General features: G+C 37.3%; 1 protein-coding gene across 6 annotated transcripts in view; it reads right to left on the bottom strand.

The window, feature by feature from the left end:
• Positions 1-9,544: 9,544 nt before the first annotated feature.
• The window catches only part of LOC129783015 (single-stranded DNA-binding protein 2-like), a 159,754-nt gene continuing 149,158 nt past the window's right edge, over positions 9,545-20,140 (bottom strand). For 2 of the 6 annotated variants that reach the window (XM_055792629.1, XM_055792633.1), the window contains 4 exons: positions 17,022-17,081; positions 13,756-13,822; positions 13,494-13,564; positions 9,545-9,926 (listed from right to left, as the gene is read on the bottom strand). In XM_055792629.1, coding sequence (XP_055648604.1) covers positions 9,831-9,926; positions 13,494-13,564; positions 13,756-13,822; positions 17,022-17,081 — 294 coding nt within the window. In that variant the 3' untranslated portion in view covers positions 9,545-9,830. Of the gene's footprint in view, positions 9,927-10,636; positions 10,743-10,901; positions 11,456-13,493; positions 13,565-13,755; positions 13,823-17,021; positions 17,082-20,140 lie in introns of those variants that run through there. The other 4 variants (XM_055792630.1, XM_055792634.1, XM_055792631.1 and 1 more) reach the window with 3 other exon arrangements.

Here is a 20,140-nt window from a genome sequence, read left to right as displayed (position 1 = left end):
GTGTCCCCTCCCAGCCTACTTGCTGGGGGAACAGAGTGAGAAACAGAGAAAGCCCTGATGCTGCTGTGCAAGCACTGTTCAGCAATAGCCATAACATTGGTCTGTTATCAACACTGTTTTAGCCACAAGTCCAAACCAGCAACATATGGGCTATTTTTTATCATTTCTTATACTTTAAAATAGTAGATATACTGTTCCAAACAGAGACTTTTTTTTCAATAGCACTGAATATAAAGGCTTGATTGTTCCTATCTGCTGAAAAGGACATTGCTGAGGTTTGCTAAAATTCACTGAAATACTTTGAAATGAGGCAAAAAGTTCTGGAATTAAAACAACACAATTACTCACTGGCCTGCTAAAAATAACATTTCTTACAAAACATTTAGCAGTAATAAATTAGTGAACAGTTTCCAGATAGTCAAAATCAGTAATGTAGCAGCTTTCTGACTGATGGCACTCCTCCCCAGGTTCATTGAAGTAAAACAGTTAACACTTCAGTGGGAAGCATCTCTTCTAATCAGCGATTAACTCTCAGTTAATTGTAGATTAAGGAGAAAACTTTTACCCAGAAGTAGCAGCATGTTCCTACAGTCAAACAACATTTATATACCTCTATGGCCTTATATATAACACCACCTACCAGTTTATCTTGTGAGTCCCTTTACAATAAAAGTAAGCAAGGACACAGGACATCTTTTATAAAGTGTGAAACCCACAGGTCAGGTTATACAGATCAAGGCATAATCACAATTTCATGCTGCTATCAGACCCATAGCTTTTTTTCCCTCCAAATTATAATTGAATCAGAAATGAATGTGTTAAGACTGGCCTTGCCAAAAGTGTTTGAAATGCTTATTCAGACCTCAGCAACAAAAAAATTTCCCATTTTCATTGTAGAGCTACAGACTCTAAATTCAAAGGGATCTTTAAATTACACATTCCAAATTTCTGGAAAATTTTGTCCTTTTATCCATGTACTTGTGCACTAAGCTTATGTAGCCATCCTGACTGGAAGACCACTGTACATCAAGGAATTAGTGATCCACATAACAGTTAACCCAAGTAGCCCCCAGGCCTGTGCTGTTCTGTGCTGCACCTACACCTTGGCCTTCAGGCCTCTGTTGCGCTGCACAAATCATTTAGCTGCAGAGTAAACTCAACCAGCTCTTTATCCAAGAGGAGCCTGCAGGCAGCTCCTGCTTGGTACCCGGTTAGGCTTTGCCTTTATCTAAAACCGCAACAAGTTCTCAGGCAAACATCCTTCCTGTTTGCCAGTAGAAATGATGGATAGAGTTGTTTGCATTTGCAAGGTATTTAGGCCAGGTAGCTTAACCAATGGGTTGGGAAAGTGAGGAGTAATTGTCTGCATGCCCCATCCCAGCTGAAGTATTCTCTTGTCTTAGAAAGCAGGGGCTGGGGAAAGGAAACGGAAAGGAATATTTACGCTATGTTTGGTTGTTACTAACATGCTTGATATGGACATGGGTGCGTTTAGACCTGATGCAAAACGAATTGCATGAGCTGCAGGCGCAGCTCCTCATGGCAGCCCCGGGGTAGCAAATGGTGGTGCATGTGCCCGCTGTGCAGGGAGGGGTACACGGAGCAGCCCAGGAAGGGCAGTGCTGAGGTATGAGCTATTTGCCAAAGGGATGAATGTTAGTGTAGTTGACCAGCTTGCAGATACGTGATTAACAGAAGGCCAGTCTGTTATTTAACTTGAAATTTAGAAAAAATATGTAAATATCTATAATGAAAACCAAGAAAGAATTTGAAAAACAACGGATATTACAAACAGTTAACAAGACATGGCCTTGGGAGAAGTGATAGATACCCTTGGAGCATAACAAAATAAGCTCGAGGAGAATCAAATGGTTAATGAGATCAAACAGAAAATTACTGGAACTATGAGTGAACTGTCCTAATTAGCATACAAAAAGATCTACCCTCAAGCAAAGGAAGCCCCCTGCTAACAAAGGCCCCTCCCCACAGAACATGTGGAGAAAAGAGACTACTGTAACTTTAAATGGAGGGGAGGCTCATAAGAACCAATGAGAATTAAGTGTTACTAAACATAATTGTATACAATTGTTCAAAGTGTATGAAGTGTTTTACTATCTGTGAAGAGGTGTGCTAGCTTTGTGGATTCACCACCTAGCACACATCTCTGGGAAGACATGCAATAAACATATCTGGACTCTATGTGTGGATCAGCTCTTGCACACTGGGTGAAGAACCCAGATTTGGGGTAATAAAAGCATACTGGCAAAAGCTGGGAGAAAGGCTGTTGCACTGGTTATTGCGAGTATGGGACTTTTGAGGAGATAGTATAAATTTAAATCCTAAAGAATTTAAGTGTTTGGGTGTCATTTCGCAAAACCCTATGATTACCCAGCAGCTGAGAGGAGCGTAGTGTAATGTATCCCATTCCCTGCGAGTATGGCACTAGGAAGCTTTAAAAGTAGAGATCAACTACCATTTGGGACAATAAAGCAGAATCTTGGAAAAGTACACCTGAAGCTGATCAGTATTTATGGGAATCAGCCACATGGCATGTATTTGCATAACTTGTAAAGTCCTGATATGGAACCTTTTGCACCCAGCATGTAAACCTGCATGTTAGAAGGCACCCATTTGCCTTGAAAGGACCAATAATTCCCTTGCTAAGGGCTGCTGTGGGAAGACCAGTGAGGGATGTTATCCTATCACTAGGACAGTTTGGTGATTATCAGACTGAAAAAGAGGAGATGGAGTCTGACACATTTCAAATGCAACAGCTGAAGTGAAAGGTTATGAAGAAAGAAATGTTTCTGGCACTAATGCAAGCATGAGTGCCTAGGGAGCAGATAGATAGCAAATCAACTCCTTATTTGTGGAGTTTGCGTAAGAAAGCAAAAGAAAAGAGGAAAGTGTGAAGGGAAGTGTGGAGCTCGGGACATCAGTCCCGCCCACATCACCCTCTGTAGACAGTGAAGATGCATCCTCCTCAGCTGCCTCTAAATACCCTGACCTTTCTCCTTGGAAACCAGAATAGGAAATGTGTGGTCCCTCTCCAGTACAGATAATAAAGGGAGCTAGCTGGGAGGACCATTGCCCCGCACATTCTGCTTGTAATACATTGGAGCTGGCATGATAAGCAATGGGTTATGGCCCTGCTGGATGCGGGGGCAGAAGTAACCCTAGTACATGGAAATCTGTCCCATTGCTCCAAGAATAAATGGATTAATATTTATAATGTATTTGGGGGGAGATTTGGGAGTTGCAAGATTCTTTAAGTTCCCATGAGGAGTGGGTTTTTTTGGACTTTGTTCACAATTTAAAAAATATTTGAAGGAAGTATTACACATTCTGCAAAAGTCTATTTGCAATATAGACCAAAGCAGAAAGGTACTAAACTGTAAGTGCAATTTCAGCCATAGAAATGTACTCTTGCTTACATAATTAAATACCTTCCTGAAAGACTGTAGCAAACATTTATTGAGTATGGGTCTCGAATACTGCAAATATAGTAAGGTTTCATTAGTAAAAAAAAATGCTAGTTCCTTATAAATGTTTTGCTTAAAACTATTTTTTAGAAAAACAAGCCATTTGCTGTAATATGTATCTAAGAAGAATAGCAACTATATTTATATATGGATATATTTACATATTAAAAATTGAAAACATGCCATTGTATACATACATTTAAAGCATATATTTAGATACATTTCTAAAATTAGTTTGCTACTTGATTTAGGCTACATTATCTCCACAGAAATTACATAAACATGAAATTTACCATACGGCAGGGAAAATGGAAATTTCAGACTTTTCAGACATTCTTTTATTACACTTTGACCAAATGGTATATTTATGATTAAGTGACAATTTCCTAGCAGGTGGGAGGCGAATACAACAGGCAAAAGAAGTTTTTGATAAAGCTAACTTAGAGTAAACATCAGACAGATATTAAAAGCAAAATGAGGGAAAGGGAAAGAAAAAGGAAAAAAACTCCTTTCCTGACAGAGCAGGTTTTTCTCACAACTCTTGCTGTTATATTAACTTTCTTAATCTTATCTGAGCTCTGAGTAGTTCAGTGGTTAGGCTTCTTTCTTTAAAAGTCTTGAGGGAACTAAACCATATGGAAGGTAAAATCTCAGTGTTTACAGTCATAATGTATCATAAAATCATAGAATCATTTAGGTTGGAAAAGATCTTTGAGATCATCAAGTCCAACAGTTAACCCAGGACTGCCAAGTCCATCACTAAACCATGTCCCTAAGCAACGCATCTATGTGCTTTTTAAACACCTCCAGGGATGGTGATTCCACCACCTCCCTGTGCAGCGTGTTCCAATGCTTGAATAACTATATGAATATGAATAACTACAATTATTCCTGGTAGCACTAGCACTCCTATTTATTTAATAACAAGATAAAAGTACCTTTTGAAGGCCCTGAAAACATAAAGGCAGAGCAGATGACAAGATTTCTGCATTTAAAATTGTACTCTGGCCTCATGGGCTTTAGAAAAGCTACATTAGCCACCACAGCTTACTAGACATGGGAAAATGATTTAAATACACTGCAAAAAGTAGGCTTTATTAATGAGTTAAGGAAGTTTTCTAATATTTTAAAGTGTTGCAGAACTAAAAACTATTAAGTATATATATTGCTTCAGGGTTTTAATATTGAAACTCTCTTTTATTTCATTGCTGATAAAACTATAAAGAAGTTGGCTAAAGCAATCAACTGAAATAAAGTGAAAATTAAGTGAATAATTTCATTTTATGTTGCTGTGGTGGGTTAGCCTTGACTAACAGCCAAGCTCCTACCCAGCTGCTCACTCATTCCCCCTCCTCAGTGGGATAGGGGAGAAAATCAGAAGAACAGGAAAGAGAAAGATTGTGGGTCAAGATAAAGACAGGGAGATTGCTTACCAATTACTGTAGTGAGCAAAACAGATTTGACTTGGGGAAATTTAACTTAATTTATTGACAATTAAAATAGATACTGGTTTGGGTAGTGAGAAACAAAAAGACAGAAATTAAAACACCACCTTTTCTCCCCCTTTCTCAGGCTCAACTTCACTCCAGGCACTCTACCTGCCCCACCCAAGCTACACAGAGGGGATGGGGGATTGGGGGTTATGGTCAGTACATAATGATTTCTCTCTGCCATTCCTTCCTTCTCACATTTCCTCTGCTCTGGTGTGGGTTCTCCACAGGGTGAACACCTTTAGAAAAATCTGCTCCAGCATGGGTTTTCCATAGGCTGCAGTTTCTTTAAGAATATCCATCTGCTCTGGTATGGGTCCTCCATGAGTTGCAGTCTGCTCCACTATGAAGGTCTGATTTTGGTGTTCCCTTTGTTGTTTCTCACTCTTTTTGTTCCCTCCTCTGTTCTCTCTGTGGCATTTTTGCCTTTTCTTAAATATGTTTTCACAGAGGTGCCACAGGCTTTGCTGATTAAATCAACTTTGGCTTGCAGTGGGGCCATTGTGGAGCTGACTGGAACTGGCCATGTCCAGCACAGGGCAGCCTCTGACCACTTCCCACAGAGGCCACCCCTGCAACCCGCCCACCCTGCTACCAAAACCTTGCCATGTACATCCAATACAGTTGGCATTATTTTTGGAAGGTTGGAAAGACAGAAATGTGGAAGTCTTTTTGTGTGTACTGGGTCTGACCAGGATGGAGTTAGCTTTCTTCATAGCAGCCTGTAATATGTCACGCTTTGCATTTGTGGCTAAACAGTGTTGATAACACACCCATGTTCTGGTTATCGCTGAACACTGCTTACACAGCATCAAGGCTTTCACTTTTTCTTCCCACTCTACCCCCCAGTGAGTAGGCTGGGGATGGGCAAGCAGTTGAAAGGGGACATAGCCAGGACAGCTGACCCAAATTGGTCCATGTCATATAATGTCATGCTCAGCAATAAAAACTGTCTGGGCATCAATTTGCTTTTGTATTTGCTTCAAATAGTATGAAAAAGCTCTTGGGTTGAGATAAAGACAGGGAGATTGCTTACCAGTTACTGTCATAGGAAAAACAGATTAAACTTGGGAAAATTAATTTAATTTATTGCCAATCAAAATAGATTTGGGTAGTGAGAAACAAAGACAAAAATTAAAACAACATCTCCTTCCCCTTTCCCAAGCTCAAACTTCACTCCTTTCTTCCTGACTCCTCTATTCTCCTACCCAAGTGGCTTAGGGGGAATAGGGAATGGGGGGGGATGACACACAACAATGAATGGGGGGGACAACGGATGACAATGACACACAATGATGACGACAGATGGACGACTATGGTCAGTACATGACAGTTTCTCTCTGCTGCTCCTTCCTCCTCGTACTTTTCTCCAGCTCCAGCGTGGGTTCTTAACAGGACACAATTCCTTCAGGAAATGTCCACCTGCTCTGCTGTGGGGTCCTCTACAGGCTGCAGGGTGCATATCTGCTCTGGTGCCATGGAGTACCTCCTCCCTTTCCTTCTTCTCTTACCTTGGTGTTCCCTCTGATGCTTCTCAGTCCTTCTTCTTCTTTGTCTTCATCTTCTTTGTCGTCTTCTTCTTCTTGTCCTCCTCTTCCCCCCCACCCCCCAGCTGTGTGGTGGTTTTGCCCTTTTGTAAATATGTTTTTACAGAGGTGCCACCAACTCCACTGATGGGCTCAACTGTGGCCTGAAGTGGGGCTGTTGTGGAGCCGGGTGGAACTGGCTGTGTCCGGCACAGGGCAGCCCCTGACCTCTTCCCACAGAGGCCACCCCTGCAGCCCTCCTTCTGCAGCTCCCTTCCCGCTACTGAAACCTTGCCACATACACCTAATGCAACTAAATTTATGATGTATATGCTCTTGGACTGAAATACTGTCTATGACCTCTCAGTCTGGTTGTTGCCGTTTTTAACAATAAAGGATACTTTTTCATCCAGAAAAATGTAAAATTATATTTATATGTGACAGATATTTTTCTCTTAACCAGAACAGCTTCCTTTTGAGCTTTGATGGGAGAAAAAGCTGTATTTTAAAAAGACAAATTTTTGTAGAGTACACATATTTTTATATTTTAACATAGACAGAAATCCAAAAACATTGAATACAAAACAGGAAAATTTTAATGTAAGAAAAAGATATGTCTATGTGAAGACAAATGTAAATGAATATACACTATACATCAGGCAATATGGAAATTATCTTTTATAGATATGGAAGTACTGTGTGACACTGATATTTCTTAGCATTATATTATCCCTTACAATTTATTTGATGTACAAATTATGGATTCTAACACATTTGGGTACATTTATTGCTACTGCCCATGGTTTATCCTTAGATGCACTCTGACTGATTTTGAATATTGGAATTGATCAGAAAAGTCTTTACTAAGTTTTCACAGTATAAGGACTTCAGTACTATCATATTTCAGATAAATTTGACAGCAATAACTTTACAGTAAGAAAACAGCCTGATGTCCTGGAATTGCAGTTAAAGGAAACCCAAACCAAAACGTATGTTACTCCATTTGAAAGAGAAAAAAATTATTGTTTGACAGTAAAAAAAAAAAGTTCTAAAAAATTATTCACCTACAAGGCATGCAATAATGGAACTCCTTACAAAGGTCTGTAATTTAGTATATAACACAGATCAATATATACTACAGCATAATATTCCAGCATTAGCACTTTGGACTCTTTAAGCCTTTAATGTGCGTTATATGGTAAGGGACAGTGTGAAGCCTTGTTCAAAATCAAGAAACAGCATTCTGTTCCCACTTTCAGCTGAACTGGAGTCAAGATGAGTTTGTAAGAAATATAAAAGTGTGCAGCATATGCCTGATTGATAGACACAGAGATAACTATGGTTATCTACTTCATAATTACTACTTTATATAATGTTGCACTCAGAAGAAATCATACACTGTCTCAAAGTTCATGAATTCCCTGAGTAAAGGACTGCAGTTCATGGTATTCCTTTCAACAGAACACACAAGTTCAAAGAATGCATTTCCCACATCAGTGAATTAAAAGAACACAATCTATGTATATTTACTGACTCAACGCCAGATGAAATGTGCTTCTTAAATATTGCAATAATCAAATATTAGTATTTCAACCCATAACCGTATTCTTTCTGGCAGAGAAAGTTCTTTTTTTCATCCAGGAACCCATTTGCCAATCTTTTTTATGTAAATACTGATTTATGTGGATAACTACCCTCAAAATATCTTACCTATCCTGAATTTTACTTATAGAACATATTATTTTAGAAAGTTGTATTCCTTTTCTTATCATTAAATCTCCTTCTGAGGACAATCTATGTACTGCTTATATACTCACACTGAATATCAAATATCTAAATATTTTTTCTACATCTACTCTATTTAAAAGAAGAAATGCCTACCCTTGGGAAGGTTTCTAGAATTGTCTTGAGTCTAATATATGCTGTCTATCATAAAGTAACAACCAACTTTAGATTTTATTTGCTTCAAGAATTCAAGTTTTATCTGGAAATCGGAATAAATTAGGGATATGTTGGGTTAGATATTTTTGTAAAACTCAGTACCTCTTTTACTTTTTCAGGTTGGTAACTATTTGAAATTAAAATTATCCTCTCTTGCTTATGTTTCCTATAGACATAAAATAAAACTTTAAAATAAGAGTAAAAATTAGTATCTATGATACAATGATAACAAGCATGTTTAAAACTTGATTGTGTTTTCAGTGTCAATTTGCTGCAAACTCATTCTTGAAAGACAAAGGTGTAAAAGGATTTCTCTGCTTTAGATTGTAATATAATTTTAGTGTCTTGATATCCTGACTGCCATGCTGCCTTCTGTGACCACCCAGGGACTGCAAAAATGCTAGTTAAAAAACTGTAGTAATTTATGTAGAGGTAGGGCCAAGATACAAGAATCACTTGATAATCTCTGGCCTGTGTTATGTTGAATGTAATTATAACAGCACCTTAAAATTTCTGAATCTCTTAAGAGAGAAATCTAAATAATGCAAGGAACACCTTATTTTTTCCCAGGCTTGCTGGTCATAGAAACATCTCTTAGTGAGCAAAGGATTTATCATAAGTGCAGAAGATTCCTCATTTTGGGCTATTTGCTATGCTAAAATCCTTAGTTTAGATCTAGTCTATTGTAGATACAGTAATTTTACATCTGAAGTTTTTCTACATGTTTAGGAAGGGTGTGTGTATTTACAGGTGTAAAAGGAATAATGCATTCCAGTGACCAAATCCATACCTGGAATAAACTAATATAGCTTAAATGAACTCAGTCAATTTACACTAAATGTCAAACCAGTCTGAGAAGTACACAGAAATACTGAAGAACCTATATCTGTATTACTGTTCTATCCAGTTAGAGTGGAAATAAATGTAGTAACAGAAATAAAAACAGCAACAGTGGGAGAATCATCCACACTTTTTTTCAAATAAGTATAATTTTTATAGTTATAGACAATGGGTTTATTTTGCTAAAACAATTTATTTATTTTGCAAAAAAGAAGCATACTTGTACTATTCTTGGCAAAATAATCAGAAAAAACCCTGTGTCATTAAAAAATACACACAAGCAAATATCAGTGACTATACTGACACTATTTCAATATTTGAATTTTGACCTGTAAAGGAAACTCAGTATTTGTACAGGCTTGGAAAGAAAGCAAAAGAGCTTGTAATAGATGTGTGCAGAATTGCTGTAGGTTCACTTTTCAAATTGCAGTTATTATCCATCAAATCATGTTTACTAACCAAAGCATGTTCTCCCTTGTCTTATGTGTATCAAATGTTACTTCTACAATGAAATGTTTTTTTCTAAGTATTATAAGATTTTATCATTATGCTTACATGTTCATTCCAGGCATTCCTGGGCCACCTAAAGCATTCAGCAGGGTTCTCGTTGCACCTCCATAGTTCTGCAATGATAACCAAGGGTCAGACTACCACAAAACAAAAAAAAACAAAACCAAAGAGGGGGAAAGAAAGGACAGCAGGTTAATGATATCCCTACATAACTGCTAACTAGATAGGACAATGTAATTCATTCTCTCGGGAGTTTCCATTGTTGACTTAAAAAAATAATATTGTTATCCCCAAAGAAAAAGAATTACATATACTACTCAAATGATGTAAACACAGAAAGAATACTTTAAATGTCAGTTGTTTCAGGAGGAATTATTTACACATATAGAGATCAAGTCAATGACCAGTGAGGGGCAGGTTTTATAATGTATTCAGCTTTTATACCAAGGTAGCTCAAACAAAATAAGAAATTTGGACTGTTCTGAGATTTCTACATTATAAAATCTAAATAAAATTATTTTTAATTAGATTTTGTTAATGAAAAGTGTAACAATAAATGCTTATATTAAATTACACCACATGATATCACTTCTATAACATATAAAATAACCATTACATTTATATTCTAGTCAGTCTATTCTAATAAATCTAAGGTAACTAATATAAAAATTATTTAATATGATAATGAATGTCATAACAATCCCAATAAACATATTGCCCAAGGACTATAAAATCAGAGTTTGTGCTTTAATAATATTATGGAAAAATGGTAACAACTGTACTATTGATATGAAAAACTAAATTATATCTATTTTTATTTAAAAGAATGCAGAGCAATGTATCTTACCTCACAAGCATAATTCACTCTGTAATCTCTGTTAATCCTGCTAATTTTTTTTGATATTCCAAAGGAATGGATAATAGCATATTCTCTAAAATGAACAGTTGTGCACCTTGAAGGAGGGGGAAATGATTTACTTTAAGAAAATCCTAATCATAAATCATTGTTGCTATTTTCCAATACTAGATCTAATATCCTCTACTTATACTATAAAATATTATACTATAAACTATATGACTCAAGTTTATGTGTGTTCTCCATATTGGTCAGATTCAAAAATCCATGTCAAAATGAAGTCATGAAGACCTGGGAGAAATCCAAAGATTCAAAGTATTGGCCTGGTACTGTATATATGTTGAGTGATACGAGACATCGGTTATCTGGAACTGATCTAGAACTACAAGAGGTTGTTCTGTTGTTGCAAACAAAACCCCCACACTTATAATTTCCTTCATTATTAGAAACTCCCAAAAGTGTCCCATAGATAGCTGGTTTGCAATAATAGGTCCAAAGGCTGCAAACCGATGTCTTCTTCTAGATCCAACTGTGACATCTGAAGATAGTATTATTCATAGTGGCTAGTCATCAAGTACTACTCATTCCTGCCTTTTTTTATAATGCTGGCAGACTTATTGGTGTGCATGCTCAGGCCAAAGTCAGCCAGATTAACTCAAACTACCTGTTTAATCTGAGTTATCCTAGATAATTTTGCCTGACAGATTAGAGGATGCTTACAGTAACAACTCTGTCAGAACTGTAGGGCAGTAACTGGTGAGTAGCCAAAGCAGCTAGGCACAGTAACATCCTCAGTTGGCACTACTGGATCTGGAAGAGAACACAGTTTTACTGTAACAAAAAAGTAGTTCTTGTATCTATTTTATTTCATTTTCACATCTTAATTTGGAGAGCTGAGCCATTTTCTTTGTTTGGTCTGTCTGGTATCTTCCCTCTTTAATTCAAGAATCATTTGTGTGGACGTGGGTTAAAGATCTTTATGGAATCCTGCAGGGCTAGAAGAATTCTACTCAAACATACTTCTTGGTCATAAAATGTTTTAATTAATACATACATAGGTTCCTTCAGCTGCAGCTATGCTCTCTGCAGAAGTTATTTCCCTAATTTGTTCCTTACAATTTTTTAAACAAAGTCACCATCTCCACTGTTTATCTGGTGGTTGAGTTGTTCATAAAAGTGCTCCCTAACTTCTGGTGGTCAAAATGAGCCAGATTAGCCAAGATTTATTTTTTAAATATTTAAGACAACCCAATTGTTTTTTACTAGAATTCATTAGGGAGCATGTGAGAAGCTCACCAACAGAGGGGACTTGGAATAAGTAGCAAGTCACAGATTATAGGTAGCAGCCTGTTCAGCTGGCATAACTGCAGCTTGAAAAAGCCTGAAACAAAGCCTTTGGAGTTTTTCAAAGACTCAAGGCTTTACAAGTGTATACCACTTTTTGCTTGAAGTTATTTAGTTTGAAACAGTCTAGAATCATAAAGTATAAAATAGAGGTAACTTCTGATTTTAGAGGACTTAACTAACACTATGTGTGTCTTTACACTGAAAAAAGTTGTTTAGTCATGGTTTATGTAGAAGAATGGCTGCAGAAGCATGGCCTTAGAACTCTGAAGATCTGCACAATCCAGGCCTGGTATTAGAATAGGCCTGTAATCAGAATTGTACTGAAGTTGCTGTGCTGAAGTTAACAAGAAAGGTAGCCTTGAGCTATTCTTGAATCCTGAGACCAAGTAATTATGTTGTGCCAACAGGCCGTGGCTGTAACAAGATACAGCTGCTGGGAAAGCAGTGCAGGGCCAAGAGAAATAGGGAGCGGTATGGGAAAATAGGGAGTAACAAACTACAAGGCTGAAGCATAGCAACACAATTAGCTACATGGATAGAATGCTTATTTTAGTCATGATAATTAGGGGTGTGAGAACCGCGTGCGTTTAGAGACTACTAACCAATTATATTTCTGCTTTACGAATATGCATGTGTATCGGTTCTATATAAGTAGTGTTAGAAACTAATAAAGTTGAGCAAGATGCATAACTCATATTGAGCGTCTTCTTGACTCTGGCGAACCCTTCTTCCAACAGGTTTATACTGACATAAGTATATGACACAATCATAAAGACATCAAAGCATTTCTACTGGTAATAGTTTATATCAGTTGGGAAACAAACATATAAATGCTATACTTGATATAAGCGTTTCTATACCAACACATTTAGGGTTTCACATTTACTGCCTGTGCAGGAAGGCAGCAGGCTGATTCTTGCAATTCAAGGTTGCTTCACTCCTTGAAAACAGAGCTAGAGAGATGCTTATGATTGATAAGGAGGAGAAACGGCAGCATGAACTTCAAATTTTACATTAAAATCTCTCTGGCATTCAACAAAAATCTAGATCAATAGCAGATGAAGAAAAATCTTTAAAGAATATTTTTGGGATTTTTTACTACAAAGTTTGACTAACAATTTTATTAGATTAATTCTTCCCTCTTAAACAGTGCAATCAATTAGGTTGGGAGGATAAGGAAACATCTACTCAGTCCTTGAGCTCCTTTACAAGCCTTTAGTTATACACTGTCTGGGGGACAAACATAACTTTTCTGAAATAAGCAAGTTACTTATTTATGTAAGTTTTAATTACAACTGTTAATTAAAATAATTTATTCTTGAATTTTAGACTTTGTACAGCTGCAACTCATAATTAATTCTATAAAAGATATAAGTTTTATTTTAAAATGGGTTTAGAAGAACAGGTCCTGACACATCTTCAACTCACAGAAAGCCAGAGTAATATATATTGTAAGTACAGATCTTGTAAATAAAGAGATATATATATACATGGAAGGTACCTGTGGTACTAAAGAAACCATTCCTCTTGGAGGAGTCATTCTCTGCATTGGCCCACCCATGTTTGGATGCCCTGGAAAGAAAATTATGCAACTTGAACAGCTATGCAATATACAAGCACCTTCTAAAACAACTTTAACAAATAATCCCTTAGTTTGAGGAAGAGCTTACAAATTTGCAGTAAGCTTTGAAACATAACAAGAAAGACACAAGTTTGAGATCATAGTACTTTTGAACATTCCAAATAACTATTTCACAATTCACCTTGCTGCCGTGTTGGGTCCATCCCACTGGGCAATAATGGCTGACTTCCTGGGACACCTCCAAGTGCCTGCAGACATAGAAACAGTATTAAAAGGAGATAATACACTATAATTTGTGATAAACATATAATACAGGTATTTTGTTCTTAATTCTCAAATGTTTCTTCTGAATCAAGATCAATCTGGAAGAGTTAACTCTCCTAAATGACTAAGACCCTGATTATGGATTTGCACAGACAAAATCTTGGGCTTCCATGGAATTATGTATAAATAATCTCCAAAATATACTCTTGCCTAATTTTCTCTTTTTTTCCCCCAATTCTTCCTTTAATTTACCTTACCTATTTTTTAACCTCAGAACATTACCCATTTCTTGGTTACCTGGTAATTTATCCTAAGCTTAAATTTTTGTAGTTTTCCTTTTTAACCATTATTTTAACATCTTCCTTTAAGAGGCCAGAATGTGAAGACTGTGATCTTCTCTGAGGATGAGTCATAAATGAGCCAACTTCACAGCATTCAAAGGGTAAATTAGGACTGTGATGTGAGTGATATTTTAGCTTCCACTCTGCCTTACTCTTGAAGGACATCAGTGTTAAAATAAGCTTATTATCCATCTACAGGAGAGTAGTACAAGAGTCACAAAACTTGTTCCTAAATCTTGCCTTCAAGTATGAAGTTATATTGTGTTGTTACCTCTACCTCTGGTCCAAATTAAACATTTTTAAATCCCCAGTTTTTTATCTGCCCTTTGATTTTATAGAAACCTTTAGGTTTAAGGCTAATTTCTACAGTCTTTTACCTATAGTTTAGTCAACTAGAAAAATGTTGTAAATGGATCTTTGTAGCTGACACATAAAGTGCTATTTAACATTTCAGAACAACAACACATTTTCAGTAAAAATGTATCTGGAGTAAATAAATCTGGTATTATGAAAGTATATATACTCAGGCAAAGCAGTTATTGCTTACTGAGGGAACGTTTCAGTTACTCTTAACTTGGAAATACTGTGGTAGTTTTGGATATATACAAAGGGGAACCATCTACAAATACTCCAAGGTTTATTTTCACAGGAGGTAGGAAATTCAAAATTAAGATCCACATTGTTACCTCATTTTAACACCTACTCAAAAGGTATTCTATTGTAGTATTTATGGAATATATATTAAACTGAGAATACATAATTTAAATCAGTTTTATATTTACTTCAGTGGCTCCAAGTCAGGACAATATGCAAGAACACCACATGAAATACAGAGAAGTGCCAAATACTAGTGAAGCAGGAACTGTTCATTTCTGTCAGAGGTGACAAGTGATAAATAAGGAGGGAGGAACTGCTGTAAGCCCATTTGACTGAAGACTTAACTCATGCAGTAATTAGTGTGGATAGTTACATAAAAGACTAGTCTCTTTCCACTGTATCATATTACTTGACAAGAGCAACTGCTCTTATAGGATTAGATGAGCAAATACTAGAGGCACTTTTAGGTGCATTGGTGTGATACGCAGTATATACTAACTTTCCTTGCTAAAAAGTGTAAAACTAGCTCAGAAATCCTTACACAGCATTGCAGTGTGCTGTGTACGCATGCCCTTTGTCTACACTACCCTGCATAAGAACTATAATCCCTACTGCAATGCATTAAGGGATAGAATTATAGTTACAGTGGGAACTTTAACTCTGATTTTTACTGACTTCCATGTAATCAAAATTTTAACCTTAAAGCTGCATTACAATAGTTTATTACTTCCACACACTGCCCATATATACTGTAACTTACAGTATGGCAGAATTGCCAAAAGCAGTAATTCATGAATGCAGCACAATGTAAATGAATTGCAAGAGCTGTAATTCACTAAGATTATGTTACAGCTCTAATCTGAAAATAATGTAATGTACAGACAAAAATAGCTGAAAAATAGTTCTGAAACTAAAACTGCAGGTTGGTAGCACTTTTATAGCATTTACCACATCCAGTTTTTACTTGCCAGTATTTATACAATTCAGAAATGTAGAAAGAGAAATAAAAAAAAGTGAAAGCCAAATGCTTGTGTATCTTTGGCTGACGTTGTTGAAAGGTACAAAAAGCAGGAAGATACCCGATACTGAGCTACAGTATATCTATACCAAATATTTAACTAAAGCCCTAATAATGCATTCTTATATTGTCCCTTGATGATCACTTCAGGAATGTTGTCACCTGTTTCCCTTGTGAGAACGTAGCTATGCTATAGATAACTTAACCTGCTCTCAAACATCATCAAGAGGAACATTTGAAAAAGTCTTGCAACCTGAAGTGTCCAGCTCACTAAAATTTAAACTTCAACTTTCTGGCAATGTTGTGCCAGTGCTCAAGATCATTTTGTTGATATTGTGCCATACAGACATAAACAATAGCCAGAATTGAGGTTTGAGCAGAAGAGTGTCCTCATCAAGCTGTGACCACAAGAAAAGTAGTCCTGAAAGTCTAAGCTGCACAAAAAGCCCCTATTCCAGCTATCCTATCAACCTTTCCCAATCTTTTAATTGACTCAGTTTCACTTTCCGAGCTCAACTGATAATTTTCATCTGCTTATCTCTACCTTTTCATCTGCTAACTACTGTGTTCTCCTCATCTATCTACACCAAGAACAAAACTAAAAATTTGTAAAAATGCAGAAGTTATCTGCTTCTAGAACCATCTTTTCACAGATAGGCCAATAAAGGTTTCTGCTGACAAGCAGCAGCTCATTACTCATTCTGTAAGAGGCACAGTGTACTTTATGATATCTTTACCTCACCAATAATCTCCATAACTGCAAAGTAAAAATACTTTACACATCTAAAAAGGTATAGGAGGGAGTGGTGCATTTTATGCATAATTAAGTAAAAAAAAATTCATTGCTAACTGCTTAATGTGGTTAGGAAAGTTTACAGAATATAACAACCATGGAGACATTCTGCTACCTTCTCAGAGGAGACAGCACTGATTAGTTAAGGTTAATGAAGCACTGCACAAGACAACTATATTATCCCTCTGTAGACAGGCTTAATGCACAATAAATTTTGAGGTGTAGACACTAAGCATAGGAAAGTGAGCTGAGAGTGGTTTGTCTTATCACACAACAAAACTAAATAACCATTTAATGGTCAGACAAAATGGGGTAGAGAGAAACTAAGTGAGTTTTGTATGTCAGAGAAATTGGTAGCTAATGAGAACATTCCCTGTTCTCAATAGGGCACCATGCCCCTGGAAAACAAATGTGCATCAGTGATAAATTCTTACCTGATTGGGTATTCTTAAAGGTGGCCTTGGACCTCCAGGGTATCTAGGGGACATGAAAGGCTATGGAAAAAAAAAAGTAGTGATGAATAATTCAAGTTAGCTTGTAAATACTGTGTTGAGTCATTTGATATATGGCTTGTTATGCTCAAACCTCAGGAATTCAATTCACATGCTTCCACAGAGCATCCAGTACATTATTCTGCAATGTTTAGCTATAACTAAATAAATTTAAAGATTCTTAATGTATCTATCTACTAAGATTCATTATTTTAAAATATAAAATTTTGCTACAGCTGTTGTGAAGGCAGATATAAACAACTTAATGCATCAACTATGAAGAATAGGAAACCATTTAGATCATATATTCACATCTAAGTTTTTGACTGGATAAGGGGGAATACAAAAGAAAAATGTTCTTGGAAGACTCAAGAGGTAAATAACAGCATAATAATTAGCAAATACTTTCCTTTCACTTTTTTTAATAATACATTAAAATACAATATAAGATGTAACCTTCAAGGGCATGGATTTCAAGTTTATGACATAAATATCTAGAACTTTGTTGGTGATAGAACTAGAACTTTTGGTCGTGGTGAAGTGTATTAAGTCAGTACTGTACTCCTTCCATCCCTCCATACATAGCTCCATGTTCATTACAACTCTTCCTCTCTCAAAACCAAATATTCGCTCTCAATTCTCATACCATCCTGCATTCTGTGAGATTCTAGTGGCTCTTCACTACTACTATACTACTTTGTAGCCTAGAAAAAAGTTCAATTCCTTAAACTAATTCCAGAAATAAATGATAAACAAATGGTAGCATCAGCAAATAGCTTTAACATCTCTACTTGTTCTATCTCAAAGTGCGACAGCAATCTAGAAATCTAAAAAGCAAGGAGATTAGTGGCAAGTTTAAGGAAAAAGGCAGAAACATCTGACTAAACATATGATGAAGAGGATTATTTTGCCAAACAATCATACCTATAATTCCAGAAGAAAATGGAGACTAAATGTACACTTTGACTGTGAATACAGGGACAAAAAGACTGTTTCTTTAAGTGCTTGAGGGGAAAAAAAACACCTTTCCATGAGTTTTCTTCTCAAACCTTCTACTAATACACTATCATCTTCTCTCCTGTGCCTAAATTGCTGAGCACTGGGAAAGCAAAAATGCCATAAACCTTTATATTATGAAACAGAAGCTCACTTCCATTCATGAAACTGCCTACCAGTCATAGGAGAAATGAGAGATATAAAACAAAGGTGTCTCATAGAACTTCCCAAGAGGAATCTTATATGACAAATGGGCTATTGCAGAAACCCACTCTTTGGGATCTCTTGCAAATAAAACAAATGTACCGAACCAGAAGCCATCTTCTCTGCTATAACTAAGGAACACAAACAGGTCACTAAAACTCTGTGGTCAACACCATTGCTTCATGAGTGAATGGCATATTTGGGCTCTGTCAGCTGTACAGTGTCATAAACTAAAATCTCAGTTACCATCATTATTTGCATTATACATGCAAAAATATTAGTAATAACTGGCAACATAATTAGTAATATTTTTAACATGATTTTCAGGAAAAAAATAACTGAACCTTTCACATGTCAAAATCAGATGAAAGTTGTAATAATAATCTTCTATATAATCACATGTTCCAAAAAGATACTAGAAAGAAATTTAAAATACAGAGGTTTTACAAACTGGAGAATAAATGTTTAATGACAGTTGTGAAAAGATTACATTTGTCTGCTGGTTTTGGCTGGGATAGAGTTAAATATCTTCATAGTAGCTTGCATGGGGCTATGTTTTGGATTTGTGCTGGAATCAGTGTGAAACCCAGGGATGTTTTAGTTATTGCTGAGCAGTGCTTATACAGTGTCAAAGCCTTTTCTGCTTCTTACACCACCCTGCCAGCAAGTAGGCTGGCGGTACACAAGAAGTTGGGAGGGGACGCAGCCAGGACAGCTGACCCCAACTGACCAAAGGGATATTCCAGACCATATGATGTCACACTCAGCAATAAAATTAGGCTGAAGGTTGGCGAGGGGACTGCTGCTTGTGGATTGGCTGGGCATTGGTTGGTTGGTGGTGAGCAATTGGGGTTTTTTAAGGATACTTTTAGAATCATTTAGGTTGGAAAAGACCTTTGAGATCATTGAGTCCAACTGTTAACCCAGGACTGCCAAGTTCATCAATAAACCATGTCCCTAAGCACCGCATCTATGCGTTGTTTAAACACCTCCAGGGGAGGTGATTCCACCACCTCCCTGGGCAGCCTGTTCCAATGCTTGACCACCCTTTCAGTGAAGAAATTTTTCCTAATATCCAGTCTAAACTTCCCCTGGCACAACTTGAGGCTCTTTCCCTTCATCCTATCGCTAGTTACTCGGGAGAAGAGACTGACACCCACCTGTCTACAACCTCCTTTCAGGCAGTTGTAAGGAACAAAGGCCCCCCTGAGTCTCCTTTTCTACAGATGAAACCACCCCACTTGCCTCAGCTGCTCCTCATAAGACTTGTGCTCTAGACCCTTCACCAGCTTTGTTGCCCTTCTTTGGACACTCTCCAGCACCTCAGTGTCTTGTAGTGAGAGGCCCAAAACCTGAATACAGGATTAGAGGTGCAGCCTCACCAGTGCTGAGCACAGGGGGACAATCACTGCCCTAGTCCTGCTGGCCACACTGTTTTGAATACAAGCCAGGATGCTAATGGCCTTCTTGGCCACCTGGGCACACTGTTGGCTCATGTTCAGCCAGCTGTCAATCAACAGTAACAGGTCATTTTTCCACGAGGCAGCTTTCCAGCCACTCTTCCCCAAGCCTGTGGCATTGCATGGAGTTATTGTGACCCAAGTGCAGGGCCCAGCAGCTCTCCTTGTTGAATCTCATACAACTGGCCTCAGCCCATCAATCCAGCCTGTCCAGATCCCTCTGCAGAGCCTTCCTACCCTCAAGCAGATCAACACTCCCTCCCCAACTTGGTGTCTTCTGCAAACTTACTGAGGGTGCACCCAATCCCTTTGTCCAGATCATCGATAAAGATATTAAACAGAACTGGCCCCACTACTGAGCCTTGGGGAACACCACTTGTGACCAGACACCAACTGGATGTA

The sequence above is a fragment of the Falco peregrinus genome, chromosome W, assembly GCF_023634155.1.
Source record: "Falco peregrinus isolate bFalPer1 chromosome W, bFalPer1.pri, whole genome shotgun sequence".
Lineage (NCBI taxonomy): Eukaryota > Metazoa > Chordata > Aves > Falconiformes > Falconidae > Falco > Falco peregrinus.
Note: the sequence above shows the minus strand (reverse complement) of the source record. Positions and strands in the feature narration are given on the sequence as shown.